Here is a 22,482-nt window from a genome sequence, read left to right as displayed (position 1 = left end):
GATTAATTCAGTTTTAATAAGTCAAATATTTTATAACTTCCATGGGGTTCTGGCTTACTTAGCCTGTAATGATTACTAACACAACTGGTTCTAGTTACAGCTCTGACAGTGATAAATTATAAAGTTATTACCCACATTTTTCTCCATCTTAATTCTTTAAGAAAAGGAAAGTAGATAAATCTTCTATATATAATAATTATAATAATAATTTGAATATATAATATAGTTTTCTTTGTTCCAGGCCAGATGTCTGCCTTGTGTGTCCTATATAGTAACGTTCATCACACATACCCCTAATTTATTTATTTATTGTTTAATGTTAAGAAGAACGGTTATGCACCAATTACACTTATTAACAATCATTATAAATAATACATTTCAATAGACAGATACTCCTATAAGGAATAAGGAATTCCTATTAATTCTAGGGATGCTAGGTTTACTATTGAAAATTGATTGGACATGCAGCTTACTTTCTTTGTTTTATGTTTTATAAGAGCATCTAGGTATACACACTAGGCATAAAAGACCCAAAGAAGATATCATATTAATGGCTGGCCATTCACATGATATAATAATATTGTTATTACTTTTATATCATTAATGTGTCACATATTACCATGGTGGACATTATTTACCCTTAGCCTAAGCTTCATTATGAAATGAGAACAATTTCAGTTTTAGTGTAACTAACATAGACATTATGAAGACTTAAGTGCAATAGCAATTCTCATATTATGCTTGTCTTTATTCCAGGATTAATGGACTGCTGTGTTATTTTTTGACCTGATGGTGTATAAATGTATGATGCATGTTTCTATATAAACCTGGTGTTGCTAAAGGAAATGTTTAAGAAACAATATAAGTAGTATATTAATATTTGATTGCTTTTTGTAATGTTGGGAGTACCAGGCTTCTGTTGTAGAGCATTACATAGGCACCAATAATCTTTAGTCATTTTTTTTCATGATGATCAGCCTCATATTTTAAGCAGTTTTACTGTACATGTAAAAGTGAAAAATATGTGCAGATATTTAATAATTACCCATATGTTTGTGGACTGAACTTCCAAACCTTTAATTATTACTGTATTTATTCCTATTGAGTCACTGAAACATAAGTGTAATGAAATCCAAAATGTTAATTTTGTATAAATTCTCACATTTGTACATAAAGTTCACTCTTGACATTCACATATTTGCATTTATGTCACATATGCCATATAAATAAGTAATACTAAACAAGGTTTTTGAATTATTTTCAAGTATGGACATTTATTATTTAGCACATTTGTATTGTTATAGTATTGCAGGTATTGTTATAGTACCTGGCCTTAGAATAAATCATAAAGGTATTTGTATCCAAAGACAACTCCAGACTTCTGGATTGATTATCACTGTAAACCAGTGTATTAAATAGATAATTTAAAAAGTTCAATTCAAGTTACATCTATATATAATAGAGTTATATATGTTATGTAAGCTCAATGACTTTAAGTAGGTACTCTGTACCAGTAGTTAAGTGGTGCATTATAGTTCTGATTGTACTCCTTGATACAAATCTCCTTAGAGTTATACCTTAATAATATGAGTATTTCCTGAAATCCGCAATATCTTGAAATACACCTAATCTGGATGTTAGGATATTCATATACCTAGCCCACAAGATATCAAATCAAACAGCTTTATATAGCTGGTAACTGATTAAATTTTATTATACATAATTTGTATATATGTGAGTAAGAGGTACTACAATATAACCCATGTAATATTGTTTACTTTGAGCCATGTATAGGTACCTGTTATTTGCTTATAAAACAGCTGAAATTGAGTAGGAACTATAGAGTATCCATAACAAATCAATGAACTCTGCTCAATTGTGTTGAGGTAATAACACAGAATGCTACTATCAAAGCTAGGACTTCAGACGCTGGTTCCAATATATGAGATACTTATAGTATTCTTTCTTCATGTGACTAAAAATATATTGGACAAATATGTGTCAGTGTCAATAAGCCGGAGTCTTGTTTGCTTAATCATTGTCCTCCTGAGGTGGTTCTTTTGAGAGAGCATGCCTTCTGTTCTATTTCAGGTTAACATGAAACAGTTGTCATGTATATACACCAGTGTGTATGTGATAATGTGAGGAGCACATCTATTACCATTTGAGATCGAGCATTGGATTAACTAGTATACAAAGATAATTTTGTCATCAATGTTGTAAGATTTTTATCTTGACGCCATATATTAAATTTTAATATCATATAACACAATTGATTTGTGTGGAACGACCAATCTCAACCAATTTCAAATTGGCAACGGGGTGCTGCATAAAACATTTATGTCACAAATGTCTATTTTAGACATTGTTTTCTGATAAGATAGTTAGTCTTCTATCATTTGTAATGCAGCTAAGTGAGTTTCAATGTCTTCAGTATGATTCCGTTACATGAGCTCATGAGCATCATGCTGTGCGGTGAATCCTGATAAGATTCTTATATGCACGGGGTTATATTTGTTATGGGTTAGCGCACCAGCAATGTGATGATTCCTATTTTCTGTTCTCCACCATGTATTGCACATATTTTTATCGTGTGTATTGTGGTGGAGCATAAATTACCTATTATGACCTTTATAGGTAGCACTAGTTAAAGTGTTATTCTGAGAAGAGCATCAAAATGTACCAGGTTGATTTCCTCAGTTCTCATTGGAATATGTTATTCATCCAGTAGCTTCACACATACCTCCCAATTTTAGAGAACTCTGATGATATTATTGTATTCACTCATTGTCCCAGTATGTTGACATAATATTTTCCATTTCTGTTAGGACACTGTTTTGTCATAAAGTTACAAATATGTTTTGCTATTTGCAATAACTCCATGAATGATTCCTGAAATTATAGCTGGTTCTGAAAATTATTTTGTCAGAGTTGGTATAACAGGGTTGGCATAACCTTGTGTTGTAGCAGCTCTAGCTTGGTGCTTATAAATCATTCATGCTTTATACTGTGTATTGTTAGTGCAATAGCTAGTGATGGAAGCATTCAAGCCATTTGCCACATATAAATGTTAGCGCAGGTATCTCGTACTCAATGGCGAATGAGTGAAACGTTTAGTGTCAACAAAGTAACACTTGGAGTATCTCGTACTCGACGGTTCTGATGCTTTGTATATTCGACCACTTGCCACATAGAAATGTTAGCGCGAGTATCTCATACTCAATGGTGAATGAGTGAAACGTTGAGTGTCAACAAAGTAACACTTGGAGTATCTCGTACTCGACGGTTCTGATGCTTTGTATATTCGACCACTTGCCACATAGAAATGTTAGCGCGAGTATCTCGTACTCAATGGCGAATGAGTGAACCGTTTAGTGTCAACAAAGTAAAACTAGGAGTATCTCGTACTCGACGGCTGTGACTCTTTGACTATTCGAACATTTGTCACGTATCAATGTTAGGGCCAGCATCTCGTGCTTAATGGTGAACATGGGAACCATTTAGTGTCGACAAAGCGACGCCACGAATATCTCGTACTCAATGGCTCGGGTGCATTTTATATTTGGACCATTAATTGCTAAATTATATGCATAAAAATGCAAGCATCTTACGGTTAATGGCGAATATGAGCACCGTTTGGTGTCTGTAATGTGCAACAGCGAGATTGGCGTGCATGAATAGTTTTGAAGTTGTAGATACGAGAAAGTTTTTCGAACAATATAGTTGAGAATATGTTAGTTATTTAGGCATTTTTATAGTCGTGCACACATACTGTAAAAGGTGAATAATGCATTATTTTCTTACATACCTGGTAAGTAACTTGTACATAACCTCTGAACCGGTGATCCAATCCGAAGAATTGCTTCGTAAATTCCTGCTACTGCGACTACAACTACGCAGACGTGATTCTTCATTTCTAGTTTCCATTTTCTTCATTTTTTCACTAGCTTTGCTTCACTATACACGTTTAACAAAACTTTGAAAAAATAGTATCACGATGCCTTGGAAGCGCGAAAAAGAAGTGAGGAATCCGGAGCTGTCACTGTCATACGCAGTGTCAGTGGTCTTTAAACTTTTTTTTTTTTTTTTTTTGTTTTTAAAGGCTAAACAATCGCGATGCCGACGAGTGGGAAGAAGGATACTACATTGTAATTCTCAATTATATTTCAGATCACCATGAAATAAAATTAAAGCTGAAATATAAACAAGCAACACAAAGCAAGCTGAACATAATTCGACCCACAGTAAAATAATTTCTACGACGCTTATTTTACGTGTATGTTACTGAACTGCATTAAAAGAAAAAGCATGTTGACCGATAGGACCAACGCATTGAGGGGCAGACTCGCATCCACGGGTAGTATCCGCCATACTCTGCATTCCAGCGGCCGACGTGTTATGTACATCTTCAACTGCTGCATCTCATCTTTTTTCTGAGCATCTAGCGAAGATAAATGTATGTAACTACTTTTTACTTGATGTAAATAGAATATTTGAATACTTCGAAACGAATTGAAAATCAAAGCAAATTAAACTTGAAGTACCTACAACCCATTTAACGAAATATGTCGGTACGGCACTGATATTGTCAGAACTTGTGCCAGTTCTGTCAGTGCCGGACATGGGCTTGTTCACACTGTTCGCACATCTTATTAGATAACGCGTGTTATTCGCACGGATGCAATTGGATGGCGTAAATATGTAATGTTAAATATGACACAAACAATGTTAAGTTTAGAATAGAGCAATGAGGGTACGGTTAGATAAAATAGAAAATTATAATGCGGTTTATATTATGATAAAAAACCTTGTCATAATAATAATAATAATTAATCAAATATCTCACCAGAACATGTAGAAAGTTGATTAACAATGCAGATATTTATTTTTTTTAACTCTTCAGATACTAACTCTTGTACGATAGCTGAACAATATACAATCACATAGTTGTATAGAATTATTATGCACCCATTAATAATTTGGGATCGATATTCTCCAAATGTCTGAAATTAAAAAAATAATTTATGTTATATGTTATCCTTTATACCTATGTGTTATAGGTATATAAGTATACAAATATATTATATTTTCTCGCCATTTTGTATGAATTCATATCTATAGGTAATAATCTGGTTTGTAATGTTATTTCCTTACCATGTATTTAATTTTAGACACATGTGACATTAGGGGATACACCGTATTTACAAAAAAAGAAATGACGCCCACAAGAAACTGGAAATAAACATATTAATTATTTCTGACTAATAAGTATTTTTATTTGTACTTTTTTACTTGCACACTTAAAATTACAATATTGGAACTTATTATTTTATATTTATACATTGAGTTTTAAATTAAAATATATTATTTCAGTAATTTATATTTCGATTACAGTATTCTAAAAATTAAAAAATATTACTATTTTTTATTATAGTGACGACTTATAATTTTGTGCCAATTAATGTTTTGTAATAATTTCCATTTAGCGAGTGCTCGCTCACTGTGATACATGTATTCTTTATTATTTTATTTTTATTAGATAATTACACCAAAGAAATGTAACTTCTTACGTGTGTCCTATGTTAGTAAACGTAAGATAATAATCGGTATAGGTATAGTTTCCAATAATATTTTGATTTAGAGATAGCTTCATCACAATAACTTGGTACACAATAATGTAAAGAATAAACTAATACAATGATTTACCAAAAATTTGATTGGATAATATGTCTTTTCAACACTGTTGCAAATAGAATTGTACAACAAGGCATGATCATTCAGTTGATGATGTCCACTTCTTGAGTTTTCAATTCCATTTTTTATTTTGAGACGGAGTATTTTAACTCTACAGTATAATATACTAAAAACCAAAAATACTGGAACCTTTGCAAAATCCAAATATAATCGGTAAAAAATGTTGACAAACATCTCTTCACAACTATCACGAGAAAACTCGCAATTCGTAAACAAAAATAACATATTACTACTGCATTGAAACAATATATTGCCAGCCATGTATATGATTGTAATTTTTTGTAGTTTTTTAAAATACTCGTTAGATTTCAGTGTCTTGTCACTAACAGATATATAACTAAAGCATTGTAATAAATATTTGTTTCCCAAGAATAATGAAGTAGCATAGTAACAGACGAATTCAATTATTAATGGAATGGAGTAGCGGAATTCATTTCTATTAAAACGAATAGCAAATAAGCCAAAAACAAGCAATGGCATCAAAGTGCAATAAATCTTCAAAATCCACCGGACAGAGTTAGGAAAGTTGATGTCACTGTAATGTCCGAAGAATAGCTTCATAAGCAAGATTGGCCGCATGTTGCAAACTTTGGGATTGGGTTTAATTAACACGCTTTTTTTGACAGAAGCAAAGAGGCGACCCGTTTGCTGGTAACGTAACATCTTTCCGTCAGTAGGTACTGCACGATACTGATAATAGATTTTTCAAGTCACTTAGAAATTAGTCATCGTATTAGTAACAATGGTAACGCACATACAAACAATACTCCTATGCAGCGTTGCGGCAAAACATGCTCGTTCTTACCGCTCATATTGGACACGCTGTTTACCAACGCTGTCTAACAAAGCATTTAGCACCGACTTCAGAAATCCCTACTTCTATACTAATATTATAAAGAGGAAAACTTTGTTTGTTTGTTTGATTGTAATGAATAGGCTCAAATACTACTGGACCGATTTTAAAAAATATTTCACCATTCGAAAGCTATATTATCCACGAGTAACATAGGCTATATTTTATATGAAATATATTTTATAAATAGACTTTTGAGGCGGTACAAAGTTTGCCGGGTCAGCTAGTATATTATAAATGCGAAAGTAACCGTGTCTGTATGTCTATCTCTTCTTCACGCCTAAACTACTGAACCGATTTTAATGGAATTTTGTACAAAGATAGTCTGAGACCCGAGAAAGGACATAGAATGGTTTTTATCCCGGAAATCCCACGGGAACTTGGGATAGCGATCTGAGATCGATTAATCGGAGAATCGATCTTTTGGACCAAAAATCGATTATTTTTCTCGATCTTCAGTAATGAATCGATTCAGTGAATCGATCTTTCGACCCAGATGATCGGAATTCGATTTTTTCATAGTTGATTGAGTATTAACAATTACAGTTACAGACATTTTTTGCTGACGAATATGTATTTCAGTGGTTGTTTGCCCCAGACAACCTTTTTTTCGCGATAGCGAAAAAAAGCGAAGCCTGCGAGATATCGCAGGCTTCGCTCAGCGAAACATATAATCGGTTGTTGTCGTCGCTAAAAAAATTACCTACAGTTACTTTACTTATCCATGTTAGTCGATCATCTATCTATTTATATAAAAATTAATATTTGTCTATATATATTTTATAGAATCGGAAACTATACATTTGATCAAGTGATGATCTTTAGCAAAGTTGTTGTCTAAGAGCTCTCGAAGGTTTGTGAGTTGGTAAGACCAATTTTCGACAGATGGCGCCACTGTCATTTCAATAAAGACAAAATTTCTGTTTTATGTATGTCATATTATTTCTTTAAAACGCGGTCGAAGCCGCGGGCACCACTAGTAGGAACTAAACCAACATTTATTTAAATTATTTATTACTTTAAGAACAACCGACTAGTTGTACTATTTGTTCTTTTTTGTGAAAATTTATTAGATTTATTTTGGGATATTGTGTCAAAAAAATAACTCAAAAGTGTTAAGATAGACATATATTTGAACTACTTACTAGCTTAGAGCTACTAGCTTAGATTTGATACATTATATTTTTATATTTTATTTTATTTTTATATTTGATTTTTACCCATATCGATGTGATACAAATTAGCCATCCTTTTTTGTTTACGAGGGGGAAACCTTCAAAAGGTACCCTATGCCGTGGGAGCGGCACGGAGTTATGTGGGATTCTTACCGCACTAAAACCCCCCCGGTGGCCGTCCTCGGCGCTGCGTAGAGGACTCCGGGATCTCCAAAGGAACGCAACCGGAGCCCTCTTAGCGCGTTACCACCCACCCTAAAAAATTAGCCACCCTAAAAAATACAATGCCTATGTTACCTTCACAATTTAGACAAATCAACAAGTTATAATTATATTAAAATCCCTCAAGTTTTTTGACGGGTACATACAATTACCTATTAAACGGATTTTATTACAACAATTAAAATTAAGTGATTAATTAAATAGGTATAATAAGTAATTCGTATTAAAAGCTGAATTGTAACAGGACAATTACGTAAGTGACACATAAAGCGACGAAGCCATGAATCAGTTTGAAGTTAATAGGGAACATATTTAAAAGGGTATATTTTGGTGGAAGTGTGTCCATATACTGTATTGTCTCATATAATAGTTGTCGAAGGCATCCGTCTGAAAAAAAACATCACAAGTCAATATTTATAAAAATATTTTATTAAGTACTTTAGGTACGTAATTATCTACGTATAAAGAAATATTTTTTGTTCGTCTCAAAAAGTATAACTACCTACTATGTGTTACAATATTCAAGTCTGGTCTTTTTACTCCGATGTTCACTTCGGACTAATTTGGCGAAGAACGTACGATTTCACAATTATACGATAGCTATATACCTAAGTATTTTAGTTGGGCTTTAGGTAATGAATCGTTCGTCTATTTACATGTGTTACAGAGTATGTCTCTATGTATTTAACAATTCCAAAAGATTAGTAAAGATTACATGCTCCTACCTGAACATAACAGAATTTCTAATCCCAATAATGCTTTGATATCATCATATTCATTTGCAATTAGCTCTCCGTAAAATGCCATAGAAAAGCTTAAAAGTAGTCGTATAAATATTTCCGACAAACTCCCTGCTGCGAATAATATGTTATTCTGCAAATAAAAAAAATGTTACTGTCATCTGTCATCAACCTAAGGTAAGTAAAGCGTCCCTAAGTTCAGCTACATATCCCTTGTTACTCCTGAGGACTACGTTGGAAAGTCTCGTAACCCTTACCACACCCAACAGCAACTTTTTTTTTATAATATAGAAGTAGCAAAATGCGCAATGCAAAATGCACAAATGCGCTGCTACCCTTGAGGACTCAGCTGGAACGCCTCGGAAAAGTATGTCTCCCTTACCACACTCTTCAAAACGGAGCACAGCAGCGCCTAACACTGCTGTTCTTAGGCAGAAATAGGTGTGGCGGTGGTGCCGCCCGAGTCGAACCATCAAAAGATCTACCACTACATGATATAATTATAAATGTTATACTTACGGTTTCGAATGTGATATACGAGACCGTATAAGCATGTATCATGTATCGCAATAATTTGATCGACATTCCAAGTAGCATCTAAAATCGTAAATAAACGTTACGAAGTTAACACGTTATGTCGCACTGCTGGGCAATGGTCTCATCTCAGAGTGAGAAAGGTTTAGGCCATAGTCTGGCCAAGTGTAGATTTGCAGCTTACACACCCTTCAGATTTTAAGACCCCACTGCAGATTCACACGACGTTGTGCTTCATCATTGTATCAAGTGATAATAACAAGTATGCACATAACTTTGAATAATTAATCAGGGGTGCATGTCTAGAATTTGAACCTTGGAAGAACCGTCAGTCTGACAGTTTTTAATAAATAAATTATAAAGTCTATATACGATTTAACAATGGTCAAAGAAATTATATTAAATTTTGCTAGTGAAAAGAAATTGTTTAAGTTGCCGAAACAATCAAGCTTCTCATTTCATTCATTCTTATAAGGTCACAATCACAGACCTGCTGTATACAGGTCCGTGCTCACAATCAATGATAATGTGTTTCATTATTTCATTACCCCCCATTTAACTTTTTTTTTATAATATATGAGTAACAGACGTGCATGCAGTCCACCTGATGGTAAGTGGCTACTGCTGCCCATGGACATCTGTAATCAATCCCAGATAGGATTAGGTATTCCTACCTGAGGTCGGCCACAGATGCGCCGCTACCCCTGAGGACTAAGCTGGAACGCCTCGGAAAAGTCTGTCTCCCTTACCACACCCTTCAAACCGGAACACAGCAGCGCCTAACACTGCTGTTATTAGGTAGAAATAGGTGTGAGTCGAACCATAAAGGGTTCTACCACCTTCCATTTGACGTAGGTACAATATATGTTTAACTTTATACAAATAACCATTTTGTTTTGCAAGAAAAATCATATTGCTACGAACCGTTATTTTAATCACCTTCACAGGTTTATTCATACATATTAGGAGATTTTTATAGATGAGTGATATCTTTTTGATGTTGCGATATTTTCGTTGTGGCGATCCTATGTTCTCGTGCTTAAGAACATTGCGGATACATTGAAGTCGTCTCCAAAGTAAGTCAAATATAATCACTATAGACGTGGAATTTGCAATAGTCGAAAACAACATGGCACTTATCATGAAATGTACAAATTTAAAATTATCGTAAATAAGTATAATGAGTATTCCATAAACAAAAGAAAACATTACAGTCATAAGCGACGCCCATAATTGGTGTTTAATGTGCCATCCCATGACATCATCAATTATTTTGATATCAAATAACAATTCGTAAAAGAATCTGTCTTCTGTGTAAAATGAAGAAAATGCTTTCATAATATGATCGGTCATTAAAAGCACATGCATAATATAATTCATTATATCGATATCGTCAATATATTTTAGCGATACAATGACGCCACCAAGTAAAATGACACAATATATCTTGGCGAGTAGACATATTATTTTGGACCGGCTGATTGCATTGAAGTATCCGCAAGCAAGTCGAACGTACATTATAGTTTTAAAGCACACATTGTCCACACGGTATTTTTCAACGGATTTCATCATTTTGTTTTATCAACTGTTAAACACGTGGCTCCTGGGCCTATTTACACATAAACGTATAACTTAAGTCTATGCTTGTCCTGATGAGAATAGCTCACTATATTATGCTATATCATTAAAATGTTTCAAAACGTTAAATTATATATTTAACCCTATAGTTTTAGAGGGTGATTTTCATGATAGGTAGTTATATTGAACAAACGATATTCTATCAGTAAAAGTTTGATTCATGTCATAGATACCAAAGTAAATTATTATCTATCCTAACTAATATTATAAATGCGAAAGTCAGTTTCTTTGTTTGGTTATTTCATTATTTATTTTTTTGTTCGCTACTCGTTCACGACTTCACTACCAAATCGATTGTTATGAAATTGTGTACACATGATATCAGGAGTCTATAGATAGGACATAGAATACTTTTCATCCCGTAAAATTGTACTGTTACTAGTATTAAAACGCTCAGAAGGAATTCCAGAAATACAATATATTCTTCCATAATCATCAACATTTACATTATTACATCTTTATCCACTATTATTTTATCATATCTCCATTATAAAAGACATTGCAAACATCAGCTGACATTTCATAACTCAAAGCAAGACTCCACATTCTAAAATATAAAATAGAAAAGTATTTAATAAGTGACGTAAAGTATTAACAACCAGCAATATAAATGGATCAATGCGATGTGCCTGTAACATTAACGATCATCCTGGTTCATACTGACACCATTTCGAATTGGTGGTAATAATTGGAATTGGTATTGGTAGTATGGAATTGGTAGTCAAGGATGATATTTTATTTTGCCATGACCACTAATTCTAAACCTCATTACATACGACGCACTTTTACAACATTGATATTATTGCGCTCAGACAAAGACAAAAAAAACATCCAAATAAGTTTAGTAGTAATAACCCTAAGAATAAGCCATGCCATAGGAATGTCAGATTGTTAGAACATTTGGTCTGATTTTGTTATGGTGTTTTAAATACAATTTCAATTAATTTATGAAACTATTCAATAATGCACACCGCACCAGCTGGTTTGTATAACGATGTGAGTATCTTCAATTTATAAGTATTTTAAGTACAAGACGTACGAATTAAAAATTAAAATTTGTAAGATTAATCGCGAGAACTAAAAGTAAAGTCAAGTTCAAACATCTATTCACAATATTTAATTCAAAACAGACATAATGTGCCGAATAGAAGAAGCAATATTGATATAAAACAAATAAAATTTTACAATATTATTTCTAAATACATTGGACCGACGAAAAAAGGCTTTTGTTATATTCCCCTGATCAGTTGCTAAGCAACGATTGTTGGTAAACATTCTTCCAATTTCGCTGGGGTATAGATAGTTCAATGTCTTTAAATGTTTATTTACATGTGAAATGTGAAATTTGCGAAATTATGACGCCTCGATTTTTATGAAAAATGCAAAAATACATCACGTAATTCAAAACAAAATAAAAATCAGTAGAAGCGAAAAAAAGATTAAACTTGTATCGAACATTTTAAAACAGAATATTTCTTCTCATAACATATTCACATATTTCAACATTCTTTCAGTATTAATTTACTTCATAAATTCATTCGACTATAATTTCAATTATCGTGTATTCTACATTACTTCTTTAAATCGTTTACAAAAATAGCAAAAATAACATGACCTTTGAGGATCCATCATCCGTGGGCGTTGCAAAAACAGTATATTTTTGCAGTAATCCCACTTCTGAGCTATTAAAACGCTCAGAAGGAATTCCAGAAATACAATATATTCTTCCATAATCATCAACATTTACATTATTACATCTTTATCCACTATTATTTTATCATATCTCCATTATAAAAGACATTGCAAACATCAGCTGACATTTCATAACTCAAAGCAAGACTCCACATTCTAAAATATAAAATAGAAAAGTATTTAATAAGTGACGTAAAGTATTAACAACCAGCAATATAAATGGATCAATGCGATGTGCCTGTAACACTAGTGTTACTACTATACTAATAACTGCTAGATAACAAATACTAAAAACACAAATTTAAAAATATATTGCTGTGACAGTAGGTATATTACACGTTATTATTGTCCAAGGATATGTGTGAATACGTTGAATGTATTGAACTGTCATAAAAATAAATAATTTTCCTACTTACACTGTACTAGACTGCGTTATACAAGTGATACTTAGCAACATCTAATAAGTAGTATAGCAACTTTCGGAAGTAGAAGTTATTGAATTATTGATCTTTCGCAAGCCAAGCCGCGGGTGAAGCTAATGTGATTAAAATCGGATGTTTCGTTTTACAAGTATTTTAGGGTTCTGTAACTTAAAATATGATATAGGATAATTCTTTGTCTGTTTGTTTGTCCGTCTGTCAGAGCCAATTTGCTTCGAATCTAGTGGACCTATGTACCTATCACTATAAATGAACTAATAATTATTGTGGAAACGGAAAAACCCACCTGATTAAAAACAATTGAATGAGACATACATAGATTCGCTTGATAAATTTTACCCTCCGTCGTAAGTCATTCACTCATTACTGAAATGATCCACAAGTTTGGACAGTAGAGAAATCACCGATTTCTATCTTTGTACATACTTACATTGATTAGTTAAATTACTGTTACGTAATATAGACATTTATATATTAAAAACCTTGAATTAAAACAGACAATATAGTGAGTAATAGTTTAAGTATTATAGGAAATAATATTTTATATACATTACATACAACAACAAGATAAAGTGGAAGTCAAACGTTACACATTCGAGTGCTAGTCGCAGTCGAAAAAACGCAAGTTTTAAACTTTCTAGTTTCGCCAAAGCGACTCTTATCAGCATGACAGATGATAAAAGAGTCGTGTCGGCTAGAGCCGTAATCCCTAATATCATTAGTACTTTGTTTTTTTTCCGAATATCATTAGTAGAACGGATCACTAATTTATTATATTACATATAACTATATATATTTTGAACATGTCATTAGGTACACGCACACGCGCGCGGTACACAAAAACTGTCACACGAAATAGATAGTGCAGTTAACAGATATTCATAGTTTATTTGTTAAACTAACTATTAAACTAAGAACAGCTAACACATTTTAAAGGCTAAACTGTAAAAAGACAATGACGTAAGTGACACACATGCTAACGAAACCGATATACAACTTGATGTCTAGGGGAAATATATGTAAAATAGTATATTTAGGTGGACATGTTTCCATGTACTCTATCGCCTCGTACAATAAACGACGAAGAGATTTATCTGAAAAAAAAATTAATCATGTCATTTTTTAATTGTTTAATTACATTAAAATATTACAAATTATTGGAGATGCGCCGAATATTCGTTTGTTATTCGGTATTCGGCGTATTCGGCACCTTTTTTGCTATTTGTATTCGGCCGATTATTCGGTTTTGGTGCTAAATATGTTCGGTTCGGGTATTTCTATTTTCTTGTGTACACGACATGGTACAGGACCAAATCACAAAACTTCTTATGTAAAATCTATCTTATCTATCTATATCTTCTTATGTAATATTATAAGTCAAACTTAAATCCTATGAAGAATGTGTTGAATAAAGCGAATAAAATAAAGCAATTAACTTCAAATCAATATTTATTTTGATACCTAAAGTCAACACATTTATTACTTAATGTCTTAATCTATAGTTAGTATAGTCAACATTTGTTTTAAACCTTAAATCAGTATTTATTTTTAAAACTCAAATCAACATTTTAAAGTGTTAATGAACACACATAATTGGCAAATTGCCAATAAAGAAATAGTAAACCGAATAATTCGGCCGAATATTCGGTTCGGTAGAGGTTAAACCGAATATTATTCGGTATTCGGTTATTCGGTGAAACCACTATTCGGCGCATCTCTACAAATTATCTATACATAAATATAAAATTGGGGTGTCTGTTTTTAATATTAAAATAACCGCTTTTTACTACATGCATACGGTACATACACCAAAATAACAATTTTTACCATTTTTGTCTGTCTGTCTGTCTGTTTGTGCTGGCTAATCTCTGAAATGGCTGAATCGATTTAAACTGGACTTTCATTGGAAGGTAGCTTATAAAATAAGGAGTAACTTAGGCTACTTATATTTTAGAACTAGCTGTTTCATCCGCGTTGTTTCTGTTTATTATTATTTGTACATTAAATAGAAATAACGCGATTGAAGCCAGCGGTAAGTAATACATATAGAAGGAAGTTAGAATAGCTCGGTCAGGAAATCGGGCGCCTTAAAACCCGGGTTTAAATCTCGATCCAATTGTTTCTTTAATTTTGTCCCTGTAGTTCCGGGACCAGAATAGGGCTACGGTATCCCCTGCCTGTCGTAAAAGGCGAGTACAAGGGTCTTCCGGGGTTGCGGGCGGCAAGAGAGAGAGCTCGAACCGACCGGCCAGCGGCCCCGGGAAGGACGGCGCTATGCGTGGTCGGATACTGTCGTACGACGGCATGGCGAGCGTCAAGCCCACCTGGGTGAACCCGACGGGGCAACGCTCTAAGAGGACTCCGGTTGCGTTCTTTTGGAGATCCCGGAGCCTTCTACGCAACGCCGAGGACGGCCATCGGGGGGGTTTTAGTGCGGTAAGAATCCCACATAACTCTGTATCGCTCCCACGGCACCGAGTACTCCCTCGATACCAAAAAAAATGGTATTCTTAAGGAGTAGCTGTTTATAACTCGCTGTATTTTAGTTTGAAGGTGTACCCTTGGTAGTAATCGTAACGTAAAACGTAACATTATCAGAACTTGGTTACATAATATGTACATAAATAAATAATATGCCGATGAGCGGTGTTCTAGCGTCCCACATACAATTAGGTAGACTGCATACTCTTTTGTTGCTTCAATGAATCTCTGAATCGACTTGATTACCCGACGTGATTACCCCACTAGGCCAATTATCTCTATTGAAGAGACTCCTCGCTTGGAGAGGCTCTATCTGCCCTCCCCACATCCGCTGATGGGCCAAGTACTGTATTGCAAAATCATTTCGTGTAGTTGCGTTATCGTATTGCACCGACAAGAAGCGGCAGCGATGATTCACATGTGACTACAGCTTTTGCTTTTGGTTGTTGCACAAGAGATAAAGCACAAGATATCTTACCTCGACATAGGAGAAGTTCTAATCCCAATAATCTTTTAATATCATGATATTCATTTGCAATTAGCTCTCCGAATAATACCACCGAAAAGCTTAGAGTTACCCGAATAATAATTATTGGCATCCATTTCGCGGCAATTGTGATATCGTTCTGCAAATAAAAAATATATACTTAATATACGTTTATAAATAGTGAAATAATCTCTTGTTGATAATTATTTGGACGTTTATAACAAAATTAAATAATATTTCTATATTTTCAATTTCAGGCTTTCCCACTAATAACGTAGGTATAATTAAAACTTAAATAGTAGAGACAAACGTTTTTAAATGTTGCATCCATGGCGAAATAAGCGTGCATCATGTATCTCAGAAATTTTAATATCAACCCAAGAAACATCTAAAACAGTAAATAATAAATTATAAAGATATACTTAATATACATCTCGCTTCATCAATCAATGATGTTACAAAAAAGAGAAAGAAAAAAATCTGAAATCTATCATAACAGTAAAAACTTAAAAACATCTAAAAAACTATAATAAAATTGTTATAATGCCAACATCACCACATGCCACTTGAACTGAATTTGAGATAGCAGTACGCGAGCGAAGCAGGAGACCGCGTTGTCAACGACAGAACACCTACTCCTAATGGGGTTGTCAACTGTCGCTTCATCTATTTGGAGATTGCGACACAGTGCGATATCTACCTACTTGAACGTACAACTTAAAACTGTAGAATCGCTGTGCCTGCCTTGCGATTATTTTCAGCCGAGCTTGCGAACGCTTCCGTCGCAATTCTTAAACGCAGCGGTTACGTAACCGCAGAATAATACAATAGTGCAAAGAAAAATAGCTTTTCCGTGTCTGGGGAGGAGGTGGCAGAAAAACGTTACGTAAGTTCTTACCAACCGCTAGACAGGTACAAACCGTTATTTTTATCACGCTTAAATTGTTGTTTACACTTAGTAATAGATTCTTGTAGATTAGTGTTATGTTTTTGATAATGCGATATTTCCGCTGTATCGATCCACCATTGTTGTGTTTAAGAATTTTACGAATACATTGAAGCCGTCTCCAGAATAAGTCAAATATTATCGCGCTTGATGTGGAATATATAGTATTTGATAACATAATTATGTTGGAAATAATTATATCCGGTTTACTGACACATTGGTTACAAGATATTAAACTTATAATATGAATAAAAGAAAATAGTACGATAACACATGTCGCCCATAAGTCGTATTTAGTTTCCCATCCCATAATTATGTCTATTATTTTGACATCGGATAAAAAATTGAAATAGTATTTATCTCCTGTGTAGACTGAAATAAAAACTCTAGTAACATAATCGAGGCACAAAATTATAAACAAAAATATCTCCACACTATTAGTAGGTGTGTTAAAAATTATGAATGTTGTAATGAAGGTTCCGAGTAAAAGGACGCAATAAATCCTGGCAAATACACAAATGATCTTGGACTGGCTGATTACGTTGAAGTATCCGCATAATAGTCGAATGTACATGATCATGTTGAATAAGGTATTGTTCACGCGGTGTTTTATAATGGAATTCATTATTTATTTTAATTTTTGCGTACAAACACGTTGATAGAACTAAATCCTAATGATATGTGTACAAAAGTGTACAAAAGCTGGCCATTGGGTATACGCGCACAAACATTAAAAGATATCTTTGTCATCCACCTTCATAATTATAGGTACCTATAATTATGAACCCTTATAATTTTTCAGTGAATATTCATGGAATAGTGAACAAAGGGTATTATTATTTGATAAAAGTTGTAGTCGGATCACAGATTGGTACTTATTAAAACTAAGCAAAGGCATAAAACTGTATTACGGGAATTAAAGAGACCATAAGCGAATTACTAACGTCCAACAATTTTTGTACGCATTTGGCATTATTGTAGAAATGTATAATAGAAATAGGTAGATATACTTTCAACGACTCGATAAAATATATTATAGCTATTATCGCTATGTACGACTTTAAACAAATAAAACAAAAACATACTATGTTCGCATATAAGAAGATACACTTGTTTGGCATAATAAATAAAATATTTTTATGTATTCAAAAATATGTTTACCCCTTAATCGGGTAACCCAACCCAACCGATTCATTTAACCATACCAATTCAGATATATGTTCCCATTTATTGCGGAAAATAAATTCAAAAGTAGAATCAGGGTAAATTACTAGTCTATTTAAATTTATGGACGTAAAGGGGCAAAGGGCAATTATTTCCCACCTTGCGTCTCCCTAAACAGGCAAAGGGAAATAATTTCCCACCCGTAAAAACATCATTATTTTCAGTTTCAATCATTATTATATATGATGTTAAGTACACTGACATCCAAAATGACCCAAGAACATTTACTTAAGCCATGCAAAACAGATTTTATACTTCGGCACGTTTAAGGGTTAACAGAGCAAACGACCAATAAATGAACGTAAAAACTAGAAATAAATACATACGTTAAAAAGACAACCAACATATTTGAACATAATACATATTAAAATATCAGTATACGGATGCTACAACATATTATAATCATTTGATGTTTAAACTTGGTACTATCAAAAGCAAAAAAACAATTGTACGTATAGCGGCACGCGTAACCTCCGTCACCCATTAAAATTTGTGGTAACGGTAGAGCTTTTTTCGGTTCCCCGTTAAAAAATAAATACCTATACCACAGTATAAGGATCTATACACATGTACTGTGCCCATACCTACTCTGAAGAGTTAGCAGTCGTTAATTGGCGGGAATAAATAAATGTTGTATTAGTAAACTTTTTTATTGGCAGGTGTCATTTTAAAAATGATTCATACCTCTCTGATACGGTAAAATTCTGCAAGTCGCATGGGCTGAAGAAATGAAGGCAGTAGACACTGACATTCTTGCATATCCTTACTAATATTATAAATCCGAAAGTAACTCTGTCTGTCTGTCTGTCTGTCTGTCTGGTTGTCTTTTCTTCACGCCTAAACCACAGAACCGATTTTAATGAAATTTTGTACCAAGATAGTCTGAGGCCCGAGAACGGACATAGGATAGTTTTTATCCCGGAAATCCCACGGGAACTAGGGATGGCGATCTAAGATCGATTAATCGGAGAATCGATCTTTTGGACCAAAAAGTCGATTATTTTAATCGATATCCTTACTAATCCTTACTTATATTATAAATGCGAAAGTAACTCTGTCTGTCTGTCTCTCTGTATGTCTCTTCTTTACGCCTAAACCACTGAACCGAAATGATTTGAGACTTTCTACAGAAACGAAAAATGAACTTTGTACAGAATTCATGAAATTCTGTACAAAGGTAGTCTGAGAACCTAGAATGGACATAGGATAGTTTTTATCCCAGAAATCCCACAGGAACTAGGGATAGCGATCTTAGATCTATTAATCAGAGAAGCGATCTTTTTGACCAAAAAAGTCGATTTCTTTCATCGATCTCCGGTAATGGATTCTACCTACGTTTGTGGGTCTTTTGGCATACTCTAAATAACCACGAGTTTAATGAGTTCTTGCAATCGGAGACGGTTGCAACATTATATTTGTTTATATAGATTTATTGGGATTATAATAGGGGTGGCAATTCTTACCGAAAAAGATCGATGTGTGAATCGATTCGAATCGAAGTGCAATAAATCGATTCACAAAAAATCGAGGCCCTAAGAATCGTTCTATCTTCGATATTTTTTCGAGGATAGCGAAAAAAAAGGTTATCAGGATCAAACAAGCACTGAAATTATGTATCCGTCAGCAAATCCTTACTTCCTTACTAATCCTTACTAATATTATAAATGTGGAATTAACTCTGTCTGTCTGTCTCTTCTTCACGGCTACACCACTGAACCGATTTGAATGGAATTTTGTACAAAGATAGTCTGAGACCCGAGAAAGGACATAGGATAGTTTTTATCTCGGAAATCCCACCAGAACGGACTCCAGTAATGGATCGATTCAGTGAATCGATCTTTCAACCCAGAAGATCGAAATTCGATTTTCGATTTTACATACAGTTACTTTACTTATCCATTACTTGATCATCTATCTATTTATATAAAAATGAATATTTGTCTATATACATTTTATAGAATCGGAAACTATGCATTTTATCAAGTGATCAGAAGGTGGTAGAACCCTTTGTGGTTCGACACCGGCGGCACCACCGCCACACCTATTTCTATCTAATAACAGCAGTGTTAGGCGCTGCTGTGTTCCGGTTTGAAGGGTGTGGTAAGGGAGATAGACTTTTCCGAGGCGTTCCAGCTTAGTCCTCAGGGGTAGCGGCGCATCTGTGGCCTACCTCAGGTAGGAATATCTAATCCTATCTGGGGTTGAATACAGATGTCCATGGGCGGCAGTAGCCACTTACCATCAGGTGGACTGCATGCTCGTCTGCTACTCTCATATTATAAAAAAAAAAAAAAAGTGATGATCTTTTGCAGAGTTGTTGTCCAAGAGCCCACGAAGGTTTGGGAGTTGGTAAGACCAAATTTCGACAGATGGCACCACTGTCATTCCAATGAAAGTACGAATTTTCTGTTTTATGTATGTCATATTATATCTTTAAAATGCGGGCGAAGCCGCGGGCACCACTAGTATTTTATAAGTACCTACGTACACATGCTCGAAAAACATTACTCTCCTTATGTCGTAGTCGAGTGAAGATGGAAAGATAAAACTGATTAATATTATTAATATGTATATGGACAATGGACATATTTTGTAACAATAGCAACGAAACGACAAACATAATTATACTAGTAGTAGGTAGGTATAAGTACATTAATATATTCTATAGCCGAGTTTATAATGATGACCAATTTAAGAATAAGTACCAAAGAAATAGCAATAGACTGGATATACAGAGGAAAAAATATAATCTACGAGCTATTACCAATTGGTAGTAAGTCGACTTGTAATGGTGTTAATGTGAAGTGGGATGAAATTTTTTTTAAAGAAAATCTTACCAATGTCTGTGGAAGTCTTCGATCAACAATACCAACTTCTTGATTGAAGGTGGAAGTAGAAGTATTTTTATGTACTTAATATAATTACGATGCACTGTCAGTGTTTTTTTTTTCTTTATAATGTAGGAGTAGCAGACGAGCATGCAGTCCACCTGATGGTAAGTGGCTACTGCCGCCCATGTACATCTGTAATCAACCCCAGATAGGATTAGATATTCCTACCTGAGGTCGGCCACAGATGCGCCGCTACCCCTGAGGACTAAGCTGGAACGCCTCGGAAAAGTCTGTCTCCCTACCACACCCTTCAAAACGGAACACAGCAGCGCCTAACACTGCTTTTATTTGGTAGAAATAGGTGTGGCGGTGGTGCCGCCGGAGTCGAACCACAAAGGGTTCTACCACCTTCAAAAGTTTCTTTGGAAGTTGTCAACAAATGGTATAGGATAGGTACATCCAATTAATACGATTTGATGATACAACGTTTTGAGAGAAACTTAAAGCACAGTATAAGGATCTACGTGCTTAAAGCCACATAAAGGTATATAAGGGACTCTTTGAAGATAAGTGGACCTTAATAGAATAGCAGCAAATCACTAGCAGACGGACGGAGGTTCAAATCCCAGGCACGCACCTCTGATTTTTCAAAGTTACGTGCGTATTAGAAATTATCACTTGCTAAACGGTGAAGGAAAACATCGTGAGGAAACCTGCATACCTGAGAGTTTTATAAAAAAAAATCTCAAATGTATGTGAAGTCTACCAATATGCACTTCACCAGCGCGATGGACTATGACCTTATCCTTTTCATTCTGAGAGGAGACCTGTGCCCAGCAGTGGGACTGTAATGGGTTGATGATGAATAGAATAGAGTTTGCACATAACCACAACCGCATCACAACGCAACTGTTTGGGTGGGCTTATGGAAAAATGCATAGTTTTATTCACACAAACTATATTTTGTCGTCTACATCAACAACAACGGGTAGGGAATTGACCCCAATAACTGTTAACGGTATTGATCGCAACTGCATCGCCACCATATTGCAACTACAAGCAATAGTGCACGAAAGGCCGTATTTTATTTTAGTAGTTTTAAGATCCTTGCATTTCTTACAGATACCTTACAGATGTGTGTTCTACCGGCTGTACAATGGTGAGTGTTCCGAGGAACTATTTGACCTGGGGCCTACGTCACCATTCATCCATCGCACCACTCGCCGAAGGGTGAAGTTCCAGTTCCACGTGTGTCGAACGTGTAAGATGTGGAATGAGCTTCCTCCTGAGGTATTCCCGGAGTGCTATGACATGGGGCTCTTCAAAAAAAGTGTAAAACGAGCTCTCATACAAAACCGGCGATGCATTGGCGACTTCTCTCATGTAGCAAATGTCTATAGGTGGCGTTGAAAGTAGGCTAATCGTTAGGTTAAGCAATAAAAATAAAAAAAAATCTCGAAAAATA

At 34.5% G+C, this 22,482-nt stretch overlaps 1 protein-coding gene and 1 long non-coding RNA gene across 2 annotated transcripts in view; both read right to left on the bottom strand.

The window, feature by feature from the left end:
- LOC140751782 (uncharacterized) overlaps positions 1 to 20,451 on the bottom strand; it is a 592,785-nt gene extending 572,334 nt beyond the window's left edge. The window contains exon 1 of the long non-coding RNA XR_012103380.1: positions 20,353 to 20,451. This is a non-coding gene — a long non-coding RNA (uncharacterized LOC140751782). The remainder of the gene's footprint in view (positions 1 to 20,352) is intronic.
- Positions 13,695 to 17,587, bottom strand: LOC140751526 (uncharacterized). The gene is made up of 3 exons (XM_073085419.1): positions 16,937 to 17,587; positions 16,008 to 16,155; positions 13,695 to 14,142 (listed from the first exon to the last, which is right to left on the bottom strand). Exons 1-3 carry the CDS (start codon positions 17,585 to 17,587, stop codon positions 13,979 to 13,981), a joined length of 963 nt encoding a protein of 320 aa, XP_072941520.1. The 3' UTR covers positions 13,695 to 13,978.
- Positions 20,452 to 22,482: the final 2,031 nt, after the last annotated feature.

Source organism: Epargyreus clarus, unplaced genomic scaffold (assembly GCF_041222505.1).
Source record: "Epargyreus clarus isolate Ecla_fem2 unplaced genomic scaffold, WU_Ecla_fem_2.2 ptg000023l, whole genome shotgun sequence".
In the NCBI taxonomy this organism is placed as follows: Eukaryota; Metazoa; Arthropoda; class Insecta; order Lepidoptera; family Hesperiidae; genus Epargyreus; species Epargyreus clarus.
The sequence above is the reverse complement of the archived record's forward strand: the minus strand, read 5'-3'. Positions and strand labels throughout refer to the sequence as shown.